The following is a 17,515-nucleotide window of genomic DNA, read 5'->3' on the forward strand; positions in this document are numbered from 1 at the left end:
TGGACTAAGGTACTGGACGGTCATAGGTTGACCGGGTTCTGTTCTATTGTTCCTAGTAAGAAGGGTCATGCCCAACGGTAACTCCCCTCCGCCCCACCTAGTTATGTCTCTCTCCTGCCTGCACTATATATACGGCATACTAATTTAAATATTTTAGTCCTAATAATTTAGATGTTTTGAGTGGATCTAGCAGTAAGAGATCTTTCCACTCACCAGGTCTGCAATTTCTCCAGCATTGAATGGCACGGTTATTGTGCAACAATACTCCACCCTAGAGAGCACTAGTGTCCTGAAAAGTATCATCACTGGCATAGCATCCAACCTGACAGCTACTTTATTGGAGTCCCCAAAAAGTAAGGTCCTACGACATTATTACTCCCAAATCTTTTACATTGTTTTTTTCTGTCGATAGTGTGGTTTGGCGGCGTTTTGATGTTTTCGATTTTTCAATAGCGCAGGAGCTGGAATTTATCCTCACTACACACTATGTTGCTTTCTGTGGCCCATTGAAAGGCGTGATTGTCATCAGTTTGGAGGTTTGCTGTGTCCTCTATGTGGCCTACTCTCATAACAACCCTGGTGTCATCGGGAAAGGTTGATGCGGTACTATTGTCTGTGTCCTTGTCTATGTCCGATGTGAACGAATATTGCTGTAACGAAGATATAAATGAACGTTTTAAGTTCCAGCAGATGGTATGATCTTACGTTTCACCATCTCATATTATATATATATATATATATATATATATATATATATATATATATATATATATATATATATATATATATATATATATGCGTATATATTATATATATATGCGTGTGTATATATATATATATATATATATATATATATATATATATATATATATATATATATATATATATATATATATATATATATATATATATATATGCGTATATATTATATATATATATATATATATATATATATATATATGCAATTGACGATCACAAAACACTGATCATTTTATGCGGAAAATCCACAGAGAAATATGAAATGAGGTGAACGTTTCGGCTTTGTTAAAGCCTTTGTCAACACCAGACTGACTGATATATATATATATATATATATATATATATATATATATATATATGCGTATTATATATATATATATATATATATATATATATATATATATATATTATATATATATATCTCCTTGGTCTCATTATCTCTACAACTCTTCTTTCGTTCCTTCCTCCCCAATTTCTCTACCAAACATCATGGTACTACTTCACTACTGTCTTCTACAGTGCCACCTTCCATACATAATGCCACCTCCCCTACACAGTGCCACCTCCTCTACACAGTGCCACCTCTCCAACACAGTGCCACCTCCCCAACACAGTGCCACCTTCACAGCGCCCAACTGGACTAAAACACTGCACCTCTTATCTCTTATCTCAAAATCGTAGTGAGATAACCTACTGCTGAAGGCAGACTCCGACGGCTGTAATCTTCCTAATCGTGTAGTGAATCCCTTGTTCTCCGGCGTCCCACCCTACTCATCCCCACCAACTCATGAGTAACAGATGAGTAGGTACGTAGGAGTGATGAGTAGGAGTAGGGATGAGTAGGTATGAGTAGGAGTAGGGATGAGTAGGTATGAGTAGGGATGAGTAGATACGAGCAGCCACGGTACCCACGAAGACATGGTATCGCTGGTACCAAGGACTTGCTACACTTCCCTATGTATCTCACTACACGTTGGGTGTCACAGAGGCGAAAAAGTCCTCCAAATACTACAATTGTACATTCACATGCATGCAAATATATATATCAACGATACTCCTGAAACCTACCGACCACCATATCAGTTTTAAGGTATTCAAAACTTGAGTTACCCTGGAAAAGACTTTATGGCAACATTACTGGAATGTCATTACAGGAGCCGGTCGGCCGAGCGGACAGCACACTGGACTTGTGATCCTGTGGTCCCGGGCTCGATCCCGGGCGCCGGCGAGAAACAATGGGCAGAGTTTCTTTCATCCCTGTTACCTAGCAGTAAAATAGGTACCTGGGTGTTAGTCAGTTGTCACGGGCTGCTTCCTGGGGGTGGAGGCCTGGTCGAAGACCGGGCCGCGGGGACACTAAAAGCCCCGAAATCATCTCAAGATAACCTCAAGATATGTCACATTTCAAAGATAACTGACAAATCAGAGACAAGTATATTTTTTTCAAATTTTCAAATGCCGGCCGAATCAGCCGACCAAACAAGAACGACCAAACAAGAACGACCAAACAAGAACGACCAAACAAGAACGACCAAACAAGAACGACCAAACAAGAACGACCAAACAAGAACGACCAAACAAGAACGACCAAACAAAAAGGGCCAAGCAAGGCATGAGAGTAAATGGGAAAAATGCTGAAGTCATAGAAAACGATAAGTGCTACAAGCCACAGAAAACGACAAATCATTATAAGCTATAGAAAACGGCAATTGCGCTAATTCACTGGACAAGTAATTGTTCTATATTGCACGGTCATCTAGCCCACATTATAGAGCAGGAATGACTAGCAACACTGTGTGCAACATTATCTGTTGCCGGCCAGGAATAACGTGTTGCAGCAGTGACAATATAGTGACGATTCAGTGACGATACAGCGACGATACAGCGACGATACAGCGACGATACAGTGACGATACAGCGACGATACAGCGACGATACAGCGACGATACAGTGACGATACAGCGACGATACAGTGACGATACAGTGACGAGCGTTAACGCGAGGAAGAACCAGCAGGTCTCAAGTCAATTCGCGAATTAAGCTCCTGCCATCTCAAAACTGTACGGAAGTGTGTGTGTGTGTGTGTGTGTGTGTGTGTGTGTGTGTGTGTGTGTGTGTGTGTGTGTGTGTGTGTGTGTGTGTGTGTGTGTGTGTGTGTGCGCGCGCGCGCAGTAATGCCACAAACTGGTGCGTGGCGTTACACAGCTTGAGATGATAAACACCCAAGATTAGACTGATTGGACTTTTATATCAAAGTTACGAGAGATAGGCCTCTCAAGGCTGATGCCCTCACACTGTGTTCTGGGAATATCGCCTTAAGTTGCACACTCATTATATCATCATATTGTAGCCAGCCGGTGACGATATCCATTGACGATATTATCAGAGTTTCACCCTTCCCCCTCAGCCACTTGGGCTGGACGGTAGAGCGTCATGCAGGTCGGCGTTCAATCCCCGACCGTCCACAAGTGGTTGAGCGCCATTCCTTCCTTCCCCATCCCATCTCAAATCCTCATCCTGACCCCCTTCCCCAACCTAGTCCTCACCCAGCGCCCATTATCTGGCACTTGAGCGGGTGTATGCGTGCTGTTGTGGGGGGGGGGGGGAGGGGGAGGGGGGGAGGGGGGGAGGGGGGGACCAGGTGCTGACGATCCTGTCACAAGCACTGAACACGCATAGCCTTGCCACACCTGAGGTGCCACACCTGTGGTGCCACACCTGTGGTGCCACACGCACTCAAATAATCATCAGCATTTACCTCACGCAAGACAGCTTGTGGCCCGGATGCAGTTGTCGCTGCCCCCAACACGGGGGGGGGGGGGGGGGGGGATTTTAAGACATACCGATGAGGGTTCTAAATACTGAGGGAAAACGTTCTGAGGGAAACGTATCATTTCTGTTTGAAATTGATTTTAATTTATGCACTTGATGCTGCCAGAGGTTTATATTCCAGCAGGTGTGTGTGTGTGTGTGTGTGTGTGTGTGTGTGTGTGTGTGTGTGTGTGTGTCCGTCCTAGCTGCTTTAAGTGGCCATGCCTGTATATTCTAGCCGGGAAGTGCAAACACACCTGTACTTACAACCAATTAATGTCGTCTTAAAGTGCCAAAGTTCAGCGTTTATCACCAAGCCGCAAGTGGTGAGTGCTGGTGTGTGTGGTCTGTTATTCAAACTATATCAAAACTAACTAGTCAGTTTTCTTGACGTGTCCGAGAGCTCTGGCAGTCTGTAGTCCTGAGTTAATTAATTGCGAAATGTTGATCTCTGCAATTGCGTCGAGGTTGCAGTAACCCAAATGCGGTACCTACCTACCTTGAGGTGCTTCCGGGGCTTAGTGTCCCCGCGGCCCGGTCGTCGACCAGGCCTCCTGGTTGCTGGACTGATCAACCAGGCTGTTAGACGCGGCTGCTCGCAGCCTGACGTATGAGTCACAGCCTGGTTGATCAGGTATCCTTTGGAGGTGCTTATCCAGTTCTCTCTTGAACACTGTGAGGGGTCGGCCAGTTATGCCCCTTATGTGTAGTGGAAGCGTGTTGAACAGTCTCGGGCCTCTGATGTTGATAGAATTCTCTCTCAGAGTACCTGTTGCACCTCTGCTTTTCAATGGGGGTATTCTGCACATCCTGCCATGTCTTCTGGTCTCATGTGGTGTTATTTCTGTGTGCAGGTTTGGGACCAGCCCCTCAGTTATTGATGCAGCTTTAGATGCAGCTTTAAAACAAGCTAAGGAAAATATGTTATTTTCCCAGCCCCAAAAGAGATTCAATCTCCCACACAACTTCATGCAGGTCGGCGTTCAATCCCCGACCGTCCAAGTGCTTGGGCACCATTCCTCCCCCCCCCCCCCCCTTCCCGTCCCATCCCAAATCCTTATCCTGACCCCTTCCAAGTGCTGTATAGTCGTAATGACTCGGCGCTTTCTCCTGATAGTTCCCTTCCCTTCTACACACTGCTGGTAATTATAGACACTTGGACTGATCGGTAAAGCACCGGCCTCGCCTCTGGCAGGTCGACGTTCGATCCCCCCGCGGGTCAAAGTGATTGGGCAGTGTTCCTTCACTCCGGGTCCCTTCCCGGCTCCTATCCTGTCCTTACACATCCCCGTCCCCTGTGCTATATACTCGTAGCCCAACCACTTGGGCTGGACGGTAGAGCGACGGTCTCGCCTCATGCAGGTCGACGTAGCCCCCCCCCCCCACACACACACCTTCAGGAAGCAGCTCCGTAACAGCTGTAACTCCCAGGTACCTATTTACTGCTAGGTAACAGGGGGGCATCAGAGTGAAAGAAACTCTGCCCATTTGTTTCTGCCATCGTCCGGGATCGAACCCGGACCCTGGGATGACGAGTTCTAAGCGCTGTCCACTTAACCACTGGTCCCTGTGTGTGTGTGTGTGTGTGTGTGTGTGTGTGTGTGTGTGTGTGTGTGTGTGTGTGTGTGTGTGTGTGTGTGTGTGTGTGTGTGTGTGTTTATATTCACCTAGTTGTGTTTGCGCGGGTTGAGCTTTGCTCTTTCGGCCCGCCTCTCAACTGTCAATCAACTGGTGTACAGATTCCTGAGCCTACTGGGCTCTGTGTGTGTGTGTGTGTGTGTGTGTGTGTGTGTGTGTGTGTGTGTGTGTGTGTGTGTGTGTGTGTGTACTATGTAGTAGATAATATAGACGAGAGAGAGATCGGGGCCCAAGAGCTAACAGCTCTATCCTGCAGGCACAACTAATATAGCAAATACCCAATTTAAACCCTGCCAATAACAACAAATCGATTCACTGCGAGAAATAATATAAACCAACTCTGCTTAATTCCATCTGCAGTAATGTATAAAGCTTTCAGAAAGTTCTATTGAAAAGATATAATATATTGGCATGACCTGCCTCCCCGGCGCCTTGCAATGCTCTTAAGTTTGGACTTTACCCTGAGGCGGCAGTTGTGGGGGAGGGAGGGGGGGGGGGGGAGAGAACGTAATGGTGATAGGGGTGATTTTGTGATGTGGATAGTGGTGGATGGTGATTGGGGGTCATCCTTAGCCGGTTCATCCGCGGCTCGGAATGACCTGCTTCACCGCTGGACAGTGAAGGTGAGCACAATCATGTCGATCATGAGCAACAAAAACACCTACAAGACAAATGAAAGTGACTCAAAGATATCAGGTTCAGATATATATACCCCCCCCCCACCATGTGTTTACTTCCAACACACCTGTTTTAACACCTGTTTCATTACTTAATGTAACATGACTTTACCTTCACAGACACCTATACTGGAAAAAAATAAATATATCCCTTACCTTTGGCCATAAATCCCTTACCATTGGCCAAACAAGTCCCACTCACCACGGGATCAATACATCCCAAGAGAAAGTACTGGACACTGCAACACAATATCATCAGGGGTCAATATTTATAAAATGAACATGAGGAAATTCGCAATGATCATTGTAAATATAAGCAGTGAAGGAGCATGCTCTTCTTTGCAAGCACTGTTGAATGTTGCATGACCTGCATCAACAGCAGGCAGGCAGGCAGGCAGGCATTATAAATGCTTTATAACACGCAGGACGTCAGCCAACTGGCCCCTGGTACGTCAGCCAACTGGCCTTGGTCCCACATAAAAGCATGCACAGTTCAGACAAGGTAATCAGATACTACAGGAGGGAGAGATAATGATTCAGGGACAAAGCAGGTGGACACCAACAATGACACACACACACACATACTAAGCTGGCAGACCCCGGTCATGACTACAGACTAAGCTGGCAGCCTGCCAGTCAGCCCAAACAAAGAGATGGACAACATATAATCCTCACTACCAACCACCCTCCCCCCCCCCCCCCCACAACCACCACCCTTGTTGGCGCTTCGTATCAAACTCCCCGAGAAAAGATCTAGTCCAAACTGCTTTAGCCCAAACCATAGTCAGTTTATCTTAAGTCAAGGGCGTATGACTAGCCACGGATAACCACGAATATAATTTACTGTATGGCTATGCGTAAGCTTTTGCCCTATTCGTAGCCACGTACATATCCTATTATCTAGTGATCGCACTGATAATTCCCATAAAGAATTTTATTAAAAGATCTAGCGGGAACACCACGAAGGAAACTCATACAGAGGCCTTTCAAAGTATGCTTCTCGAGGCGCCATTACAGGAACCCTTCGGAGGAAAGGTAACAAGTGACCCCATTCAGCGTGTAAGCGTACACCCCTCAAAGACAGCTCAAAATACAGGCTCTAGCACGAAGTATACCAAATTCTAAAGCACGGAGATGCAGCCATTAGAAGCAGCCGTAAACAGGGAACGCCTCAATGGGGGACACATCCACAGGGGAACACAGGCTGTACTGGATGCCTCTGGAGCAAAAGCAAGAAGATGAGGGGTGTAGAAAGAGGAGGACGCTGGTACAGGAAAGAGGAGGACGCGGGTACAGAAAAGAGGAGGACGCGGGTACAGAAAAGAGGAGGACGCTGGTACAGGAAAGAGGAGGACGCTGGTACAGAAAAGAGGAGGACGCGGGTACAGGAAGGGAGAGGACGCGGGAAGATCATTAGTCATCAATAAAGAGGTTGAGGAGGGATGTCCTAAGTCTCCTACCTCATGGTGACCAACTTCAAACAGCAGCGGATGACGAGCAGGTAATCTGGTGTCTCCTGCAAGAGAAGTTAGAAGGAGATCTTGATGGCAAGTTCCTCCAAATAGCGGTACAGGAGGGAGAGGGGGGGGGAGAGAGAGGAAGAGGTGAGGGGAGAAGGGTCATGAAGGCACCTAACACAGGCACAGTGCCATTGCGCTTGGCACTCGGGTGCCGTGTTAGTAAGCTCTGGTCACTACTGTCTTATATGGTGACTTGGGATGCTATTAATTTTACAGTGAGAGGAGAGTGTGAAAGAGGGAGAGAGCGAGAGGGAGAGAGCAAGAGGGAGAGAGCGAGAGGGAGAGAGCGAGAGAGGGAGAGAGCGAGAGAGGGAGAGAGCGAGAGGGGGAGAGAGCGAGAGGGGGAGAGAGCGAGAGGGGGAGAGAGCGAGAGGGGGAGAGAGCGAGAGGGGGAGAGAGCGAGAGGGGGAGAGAGCGAGAGGGGGAGAGAGCGAGAGGGGGAGAGAGCGAGAGGGGGAGAGAGCGAGAGGGGGAGAGAGCGAGAGGGGGAGAGAGCGAGAGGGAGAGAGCGAGAGGGAGAGAGCGAGAGCATAACAGAGTTAACAGGTACAGGTAAGAACATAATGTGATACAAGCCGCATAAATATCACTGCCAAGGTGACCAGTGACGGCTGGTGAAGAATGACTGATAGCAAGTACAGTTGACAGTCAGTCATGGTAAACAATGAGTGACAGTAAACAATGAGTGACAGTAAACTGACAGTAAACAATGAGTGACAGTAAACAATGAGTGACAGTAAACAATGAGTGACAAACAATGAGTGACAATAAACAATGAGTGACAATAAACTGAAAGTAAACAATGAGTGACAGTAAACAATGAGTGACAACAAACAATGAGTGACAGTAAACAATGAGTGACAACAAACAATGAGTGACAACAAACAATGAGTGACAACAAACAATGAGTGACAACAAACAATGAGTGACAACAAACAATGAGTGACAACAAACAATGAGTGACAACAAACAATGAGTGACAACAAACAATGAGTGACAACAAACAATGAGTGACAGCAAACAATGAGTGACAGCAAACAATGAGTGACAACAAACAATGAGTGACAGCAAACAATGAGTGACAGCAAACAATGAGTGACAGCAAACAATGAGTGACAACAAACAATGAGTGACAACAAACAATGAGTGACAGCAAACAATGAGTGACAACAAACAATGAGTGACAACAAACAATGAGTGACAGTAAACAATGAGTGACAGTAAACAATGAGTGACAGTAAACAATGAGTGACAGTAAACAATGAGTGACAGTAAACAATGAGTGACAGTAAACAATGAGTGACAGTAAACAATGAGTGACAGTAAACAATGAGTGACAAAGGGGTAAAATAATAAAATAAATATGATGAAACACAAGAGACACGAGAAGAAGATTAAATAAAAAGAAGCAAAAAAATTAACATGGAAAATAAATAATAATAAACAATAAAATAAAGGCAAATAAATATTAAATAAAATACCAATAAAGAACACTAGAACACACATTAAGCGATGACAGTGACTCTTTCACCGCACAAACACATGACTGTCAACAAAGACAGAGGCGCGGCATGACACAAGGTGATTGACAGGCATGAATGACAGGTATGACAGATGGCTCACATGACAACAGGTGGCTGTTACCGACTGTTACTGGCATACAACAGGGCCACGAATTAGCAGATGGCACAGAGGGCCACGTGGCTCTTGACACAGGCACACGATGACACATAATTGTGACACATGACACACAGCCCCTAATCAAGTGTCAAAGAATGACAAAAGATTTATGACAAAGAACATTAATACAAGACAAACTAATAACACAACCTCGCCCGGGTTCGATTCCCGGGCGAGGAAGAAACAAATGGGCAGTTTCTTTCACCCTGATCCCCCCCCCCTGTTCACCTGGCAGAAAATAGGTACCAGGGAGTTAGACAGATCCTAAGGGGCTGCTTCCTGGGGATTGTATGTGTGTTTAGAGAAAAACATGTAGTTAAACATAGAGGAAACATAGATCGGTTAGAAAGGCGGGGTCCAAGAGCTAATAGCTCCTGGCCTCACTCACAAAACACTATTAACCAAGAAATTTGAAGAAAAAAGAATTGCAAAATATTCAAATTACGAAGGACAATAACAGGAGAAAATGGATAAACGTGATAACTTATCAATCACAGTTTTCGTCTTGGAAAAAAAATTAAAATTCAAGAAAGAATCGGAAACAATCAAGGTCAAATAAGAGTCTTACAGCAATAATCAATCAAATAATAGACCAACATGGATGAGCATCCGGGAGAATCCATAGGGCCCCCAGGAAAATCCAAGGGCCCCCCAGGAAAATCCAAGGGCCCCCCAGGAAAATCCATGGGCCCCCCAGGAAAATCCATGGGCTCCCCAGGAAAATCCATGGGCTCCCCAGGAAAATCCATGGGCTCCCCAGGAAAATCCATGGGCTCCCCAGGAAAATCCATGGGCTCCCCAGGAAAATCCATGGGCTCCCCAGGAAAATCCATGGGCTCCCCAGGAAAATCCATGGGCTCCCCAGGAAAATCCATGGGCTCCCCAGGAAAATCCATGGGCTCCCCAGGAAAATCCATGGGCTCCCCAGGAAAATCCATGGGCCCCCATGAAAATCCATGGGCCCCCATGAAAATCCATGGTCCCTCAGAATCCATGGGCCCCACAGGAGAATCCATGGGCCCCCAGGAGAATCCAACATTTGGTCCACGTTCATTTGAAAAACAGAATGAATAACTCCACAATTTGCATTCAGTTTAGTGTAACATTCAACAAATCGGGTGAATAACAAGACAGATGAATGAGAGGAAGACGGTGAATGGCATGTGTGTTTAACGAGTTAGTGGAGCAGGGAAGAAAGGCCACAAACATTCATTTTATACGAGCTGGATTCATTCAGCAGTTGAGAGTGATTACCACCACAAGTCAACACCAAGCAGTGAGTCAATAGGTACTGATAAACACACGTGGTTCATTATCAAGTTAGCACACACAGGTCAAATGAAACATTTTTTGAGAGATGTGAATGAATTACCACGAGTCAAAGCTCTCACACACACACACACACACCCCATGGCCGTCTAACATGACACACTTACCACGGACTCGCCAACACACTTCACCCTCTGCTACTTACTTCCAAGGAACCTGAAATATAGAAAGGCAAATATGAGAAAGTGCAGGAGCAATGAATGAATAAACAACGCACCGAGGAAGGAACAACCTTGTCAGTCACACACACGATCACATTGTGTGCGTGTGGGGCTGGATATGTACACACATCATATATATACACGCATATATACATGGCAATATTCATCTACGAAGGAAAATGAAACAAAATTCCTCAAGTACTTTCATGTTAGTCTAGAGTTACTTAGGGTTAGAATGATGAACATAACAATTCCGTGGAGGGGGATGTATATGCATGAAGGATACATGTGAGGGGGGGATAACAATGTCTTTGTAACACTGGTTCATGAACATAAGAACACTACGGGACACCACAAGTCCCATTGACCAATACATGACCGTTCCAAGAACACACATATATTTGTCAATGGTATTGTTTCCCCTTCCAGAAGGGACAAATAAACTATCATTGTCAAATCGTTTTTTAAATTGATGAATTAAAAATGGATTAAAATTGTACAAACCATTAGTTATGATCGTATTGTATAGCTATGTAATTTGTACTAAAGCAGTCAATAATATTTCTATTGAAAATATTTTTTTAAAATTTGTTTTTGAAGATCTCTCTCAATCAATTTGGTGAGACTTTTCTGACAAATTGTAAAATCCTTTGCAATAGAAACATTATTGAACCTGTTTGAACAAGTTCACATCTTCACTTCATCCAACAGTTTTTGAGCCCAAAAACTGAAAAGTTTGGGTCAAAAGTCCGGGTTACAATAAATTTATCTGAAAATGGCCGAATTCTTACCCCAACATTTGTCAATATCATTGTATTTTGACCAACTTTTGAATATTACGTTTTTCACTAGCTCTTTTCGCTAGTATATTACTAGTTTATCACTATGTGTTGGCGCGTGGCTGTTTTGTACTGTGTTATATATCTAAGTACCATTTTATTTCCTAATAGTTCACGTGTATATTTAAAGCGGAAGTTTGCAAGTGTTTAATTAGTGTTAATCTAACTGGTTTTGGAAGAGCTTTACGCGTAGTATATACAGTATACTGAAAGTTCCATTTTAAATAACTATAAGTTTAAAATTGTGTAAAAGAAAATGTGATTTATCTCAGTCTTGAGGACAAACTCTTAAACGACACTGCGGCCACAGTTTGTGTGGACTTAGAGGAACGTTTGTGTGTGTGTGGGAGTGGAAGACTTGTTTGTTGGAGGGTGGAGGAGGAGGTGGAGAAGGTCGGGGGGGGGGGGGAGGAGGAGGTGCAGGAGGAAGAAGGTCGGGGGAGGAGGGGGGGGGGAAGGGGCGGCGGCGAGGTCCAGGTTCGCACTTAATTACTTACATCAAAGTTGTTTACAAGTAGACTCTAGTGTAATGACTTGCATTTTACATGTATTAAATTTATTTTTAATTTAATAAATTGGTAAGTTGTTTGTAATTGAGTGTAATGCTCTTGAGAGTTTGAGATTATATATATATATATATATATATATATATATATATATATATATATATATATATATATATATATATGTCGTACCTAGTAGCCAGAACGCACTTCTCGGCCTACTATGCAGGGCCCGATTTGCCTAATAAGCCAAATTTTCCTGAATTAATATATTGTCTCAAATTTTTTTCTTATGAAATGATAAAGCTACCCATTTCATTACGTATGAGGTCAATTTGTTTTTATTGGAGTTAAAATTAACGTAGATATATGACTGAACCTAACCAACCCTACCTAACCTAACCTAACCTATATTTATAGGTAAGGTTAGGTTAGGTAGCCAAAAAAAGCTAGGTTAGGTTAGGTTAGGTAGGTTAGGTAGACGAAAAAACATTAATTCATGAAAACTTGGCTTATTAGGCAAATCGGGCCTTGAATAGTAGGCTGAGAAGTGCGTTCTGGCTATTAGGTACGACATATATATATACACACACACACACACACACACACACACACACACACCCAGCATTCCATATACTGTGTTTTACATGTGGACTAACCTATATATCTCCTATTACTGTAACTTTCGAATATTCCCAAATTATTACGATATCAGTGATCAAGTTAGAACATAATTCAGCAAACTGCTTCAGACCTATTGGCCCATAGGAGGCAGTTGGTATCTCATGCCCACACAAACTGGTACATGCAAGTCTATCCTACGCTTGAAACAATGCGCTCTGGCACACACAGGTGAACCAGACTATGATTACTGGGCTCAGGGCACTGTGGAGGACGAGGCCATGATACGCCGCCGGGGGAGTACTCTCCACACACTTCCACCGCGCTGGGTTGGGATTCATCTCTCATCTGCCGGTAAAAAAAAAAAGCTGAATAGGCGTAGTATACTTCCCGAGTTTACTCTTCTCTCTGACTCCATCCTCTGTATTTACATTTCCTGTGATTTAGTTTACGCTCTCACTTCTTTTTCACCTCACCCTCTCTCCCCCTCTCTCTCTCCCTCCCTCCCTCCCTCTCTCCCTCTCTCCCTCTCTCCCTCTCTCTCTACCAACATGAGTTGGGCAGAGATTCTTCCTCAAACTTCCAAATTAAAGACGCCAATTTTTTGTTTAATAAAATCTGTCTCGAAGCTTAGTATTGTATCTGTATTTCCTAAACAAACGTGTGCTCGTCCAGGAATGCTTTGGTCTTATTCCAGAACTCTAATATTGTTCCCAATATTGCTGACCTTTAACATATCGTGTACCTCACTTTATATATGTATTTACATACATATTTGATCGCCAGGTTACAACTTGCATAAAGTGTGTAGATTACGACACAATTACAGCCGAGAACGCGTTGTACCCGAATTGTACCAGAAGAGAGTTTTGGAACTTCTCATAATCCAAGTCAGGTTTGATTGGAGCGAGCTTGGTCCAACAGGCTGTTGTTTGGAGCGACCCGCAGGCCCACACATCCATTACAACCCGTTTAGTCCGGCCACTTCTTCCAGAAACCTACTTTTTTTCTTGAAGACGTTTACTTTTGTTCCAGAAATAGTTCTTACGTGTGCTGGGAGGGTAGTGAACAGCCGTGGCCCTCTGGTGTTCATACAGTGCCCTCTGATTTATGCGCAGGATTGATTTATGGATTTATTATTATTGATTTATGGATTTATTATTGATTATTATGATTTATGGATTTATTATTTAAACATCCTTCTGTTTATATAGTACTTGTACTAACTATGTGAACCATCGGACATATCTTGACGTGATGGACAATTAGAAAGTACAGTTCGGTACTATTGTGTTTGGACAAACCGGAAAATGTTTTGTAATTTATCTTGCTAATAAAACCTAACCTAACCTAACCATCTTAGGTGTAACACAAGCTATCTGAGGCTTAATATAGCACATAAATGTGTTATACTGGGCCTAGGAATATTTACATATGTTTTTAGCTATATTTTTTTCAGACTATAAAGTGAATAGTGCCAAATTCGACTGTACTATTCACTCTATAAAGTTAATACTACCAAATAATAATGAACCCCGGACAGGCATACAGATTAATAGAAAATAATCGAATTCTTGGTAAAGTTGCCATCATGGGGATGATGTCTGACTTTCCAATAACCATAAAGAGCCACGTGCTGAACTTTACAAAACAAGGCAGGGTAGTAACACTTAAAGCTGGCGACGCTCGATAAAGGTTCCAAACCTTATATGAAGCACAGTTTCTGTCCCATGTCGAGTCAGCAGCACTCTCCTGGATTGCCCGACCCCCCAAACCTTTATCCGAATTGTGGACAGGGTAGAGGAGCGTGTCACAAGGCTCATCTCTAGAACAAATCCACAAGGGCGGTGACGAGGGTTCGAACCTGCGTCCGAGAGGATCAGAGTAGGAGACTCATCTCTAAACCCATTCTCATTTGACTGGTCAGTAGTACACGAGTGTCTTCAACACTGGAGGCTTGTTAGCGGCTTTGTTAGTATTATTAGAGAGTTCAATATTGTCGAGATTCCCCACCCTGCACAACTTCGTTGACATCCAGGAACCGGCAACCACAACTCAAGGCGTTCAGCCATAAACAGCTTTTATACAAGCAGAACACCCCCGCCCCCCCCCCCCCCCCCCCCCTTCATGTGATTATTCAGTTCTCGGCTGACTCACAGAACACGTTAGGTCAACTCATAAATATGTATGAAATCAAACCAACCCACCATATAGAAGCTCTGGCGAAATTCTGTTTCCATCTCCAGTCAGTAACTGACACGTGTGTAGCCTAGCACAAAATAAAGTTTATTCCTAATGGAAACTGATATTAAACTCCCCTAAATAAAAGTTTCTAGAATTAGGCTTCAGACGAAGCTAATGTTTGAAGATCCTGGCCTGCAGTTTCAATAAGGGTTTTCATTTCTGAACACGAGGGGAGGGGGGGAGAGAGCAGGATTGGGTGGGAGCAGGATTGGGTGGGAGCAGGATTGGGAGAGGGCAGGATTGGGAGGGGGCAGGATTGGGAGGGGGCAGGATTGGGAGGGGGCAGGATTGGGAGGGGGCAGGATTGGGAGGGGGCAGGATTGGGAGGGGGCAGGATTGGGAGGGGGCAGGATTGGGAGGGAAGCAGGATAGAGCGAGCAAGCAACAGCTGCTAAGTGTGTGTTCCATACCTCTCCAGTTTCACCGGCGCTACATGCTTCTATTCAGAAATATGCACACATTAATTAATACAGGATGATTAAATTGTTTCCTTAATTAGGAGCTTCCCTGCCAGCTTGTCTGCTCGTTTGTATACGTGGCTGTTTGCTGGTCTGACTACCTCTCTCATGTCCTTTACGCCTGCCTGCCTGCTGCCTGTGTCTGTCTGTCTGTCTCCTGCCTGTCTGCCTGCCTACTTTGCTGCCTGTCTGCCTACTTTGCTGCCTGCCTGCCTGTCTCCTGCCTGCCTGCCTGCCTACTTTGCTGTCTGCCTGCCTGCCTGCCTGCCTGCCTATCTCGCCATTTTTAGCAGGCATATTTTCAGTGTCCTGCAGCTCTTACTTTATAAACGCCCTTAAGCTTGCATTTTGTGCACTAGGGCAGTCTCCACTGAGCCACGGGCTGAGTTGTTTGTTCTGCGCCGTCAACTCCGAGAACTGGCTTCTGTCTTCCCCTAGTTAAGCAGGATTTCCGCTCCCCAAAAACCCTGTTATTTGTTATAGAGTTTTTGTGCGTGTTGGTGGGCAACAAACCTATTGTTATTTAATCCAGTATTTTGCAATGAGGAGCAACTTTCCTCTTGTGTATACGTCGGTACTGTATATTACGGCGCCGATATATCCCACTAGGCGCTATAGGGGTCTTGTGACCCTCTTGTCCGTTGTGGTGTCTTGGGGCCAGATTCACGAAACAGTTACGCAAGCACTTACGAACCTATACATCTTTTCTCAATCTTTGGCGGCTTTGTTTACAATTATTAAACAGTTAATGAGCTCCGAAGCACCAGGAGGTTCTTTATAACAATAACAATAGTTGATTGGCAAGTTTTCATGCTTGTAAACTGTTAAATAAATGTAACCAAAGCCGTCAAAGATTGAGGAAAGATGTACACGTTCGTAAGTACTTGCGTAACTGCTTCGTGAATCTGGCTCCTGGTTACTTCCTGTCGATCTGTCATAGGCAGATTAGGCGGGTTCGATACTCAAACACTTCTGTCCTCTTTGATTCAGAACCACGTCAATTTTCTCGTAATTTGTGCGCGCGCGCATTTGCTAAGCTAATTACTAAGATAATCCGATCTTTTACTTTAAGTTTGTCCTCTTAAGACGGCTGAGGAGGAAGGGTTTTGTTGTGTAACGCTTTATATAACCCTTAGTCTCTGTCTGTGTCTCTCTCTCTCTTTCTCTCTCTCTCTCTCTCTCTCTCTCTCTCTCTCTCTCTCTCTCTCTCTCTCTCTGCGGGCAATAAGGGTTTCCGCCGCTTCGTACATTTCTCCACAATGAATTTAGTTGTATTGGGCGTCTTATTTTCCAGTTTCTTTTTCCCAATTGTGTGTAATGGGGCAACTCTGCCATTCTCACAGGTGTGTGTGTGTGTGTGTGTGTGTGTGTATTCCCTACCCAGGTAATACTATGGCCTTTCCCAGTTCATATATTTCTTTATTCCAATGGCATCAGATATTCCAATACCAAGAATATCAACACCGGTGTGAGATTTACCATTCTGCATTTTTGTGAGTGAGTGAGTGAGGCTCCAGCCATGTTACTCACCCATGGAGCCAGTGGAACACAAGCTTTACACCAAAAGCCTCACACACACACACACACACACACACACACACACACACACACACACACACACACACACACACACACACACACACACACACACATTTTCAACACTGAACAACATAACAGGAGCCACCATTTTTTTTAGCAGGTTTAACCCATTGCCAAAGCAATGTTGCACAGATTTACTTTAATACAGAGAGTTACGTTTTGCATATTTGAGCCATTTAAACAAATAATGGTAATCACCTTTGTATAATCACCTTTTAATAAATTCAGTTAAAATCACTGCCACACACGCACAAGCACGCACGCATGCACGCACACGCATGCCTATGCACAAATGAGAACTCAAGACGAATATAATATACAGGGTGGACCAAAAAATACCTTACCGTACTATTTGATTAGCGCAATGTAAAAATTATGATAAAAAATAACCAAATTAATAAATATACATGACTTTAAAAGATTAAAACCACTTTATTACTTTCTCTCAAGTTAAAGAGGCTGTCCATCATATCTATTCACCACGGTGAATATGTATGTCGTGATCATATCCTCTCTGCGTCTCCTCACCCTGAGGAAGAGCCATGATTTAGGTCTGTAAACAATGTTCGAATTTTGCCGACGTCCCATATGCTGCTGATGTTACTGTAGGTGTGCCTCTTGTCAGTGGTCCACTTATATCCACCTCCAAATGAATGAATGTATATATATATGTATG

The 17,515-nt window shown here is 44.1% G+C and overlaps 2 protein-coding genes across 2 annotated transcripts in view; one reads left to right on the plus strand and one right to left on the minus strand.

Annotated features, from left to right (window-relative positions):
* LOC123761730 (uncharacterized) overlaps window positions 1–10,576 on the minus strand; it is a 33,489-nt gene extending 22,913 nt beyond the window's left edge. Inside the window, exons 1-2 of the mRNA XM_045747883.2 lie at window positions 10,522–10,576; window positions 7,346–7,401 (exon numbers count right to left, since the gene is read on the minus strand). The gene's annotated coding sequence lies outside the window, so the exon portion shown is untranslated. The remainder of the gene's footprint in view (window positions 1–7,345; window positions 7,402–10,521) is intronic.
* LOC138368284 (acidic proline-rich protein PRP25-like) lies at window positions 9,683–10,159 on the plus strand. The gene has a single exon (XM_069330837.1). It carries the CDS (start codon window positions 9,683–9,685, stop codon window positions 10,157–10,159), a length of 477 nt encoding a protein of 158 aa, XP_069186938.1.
* Window positions 10,577–17,515: the final 6,939 nt, after the last annotated feature.

Source organism: Procambarus clarkii, chromosome 24 (assembly GCF_040958095.1).
Source record: "Procambarus clarkii isolate CNS0578487 chromosome 24, FALCON_Pclarkii_2.0, whole genome shotgun sequence".
Taxonomy (NCBI): domain Eukaryota; kingdom Metazoa; phylum Arthropoda; class Malacostraca; order Decapoda; family Cambaridae; genus Procambarus; species Procambarus clarkii.

What these genes read in the sequence shown, in the direction of transcription:
- LOC138368284 (XM_069330837.1), top strand. Translation starts at nt 9,683, where the DNA reads ATGGATGAGCATCCGGGAGAATCCATAGGGCCCCCAGGAAAATCCAAG.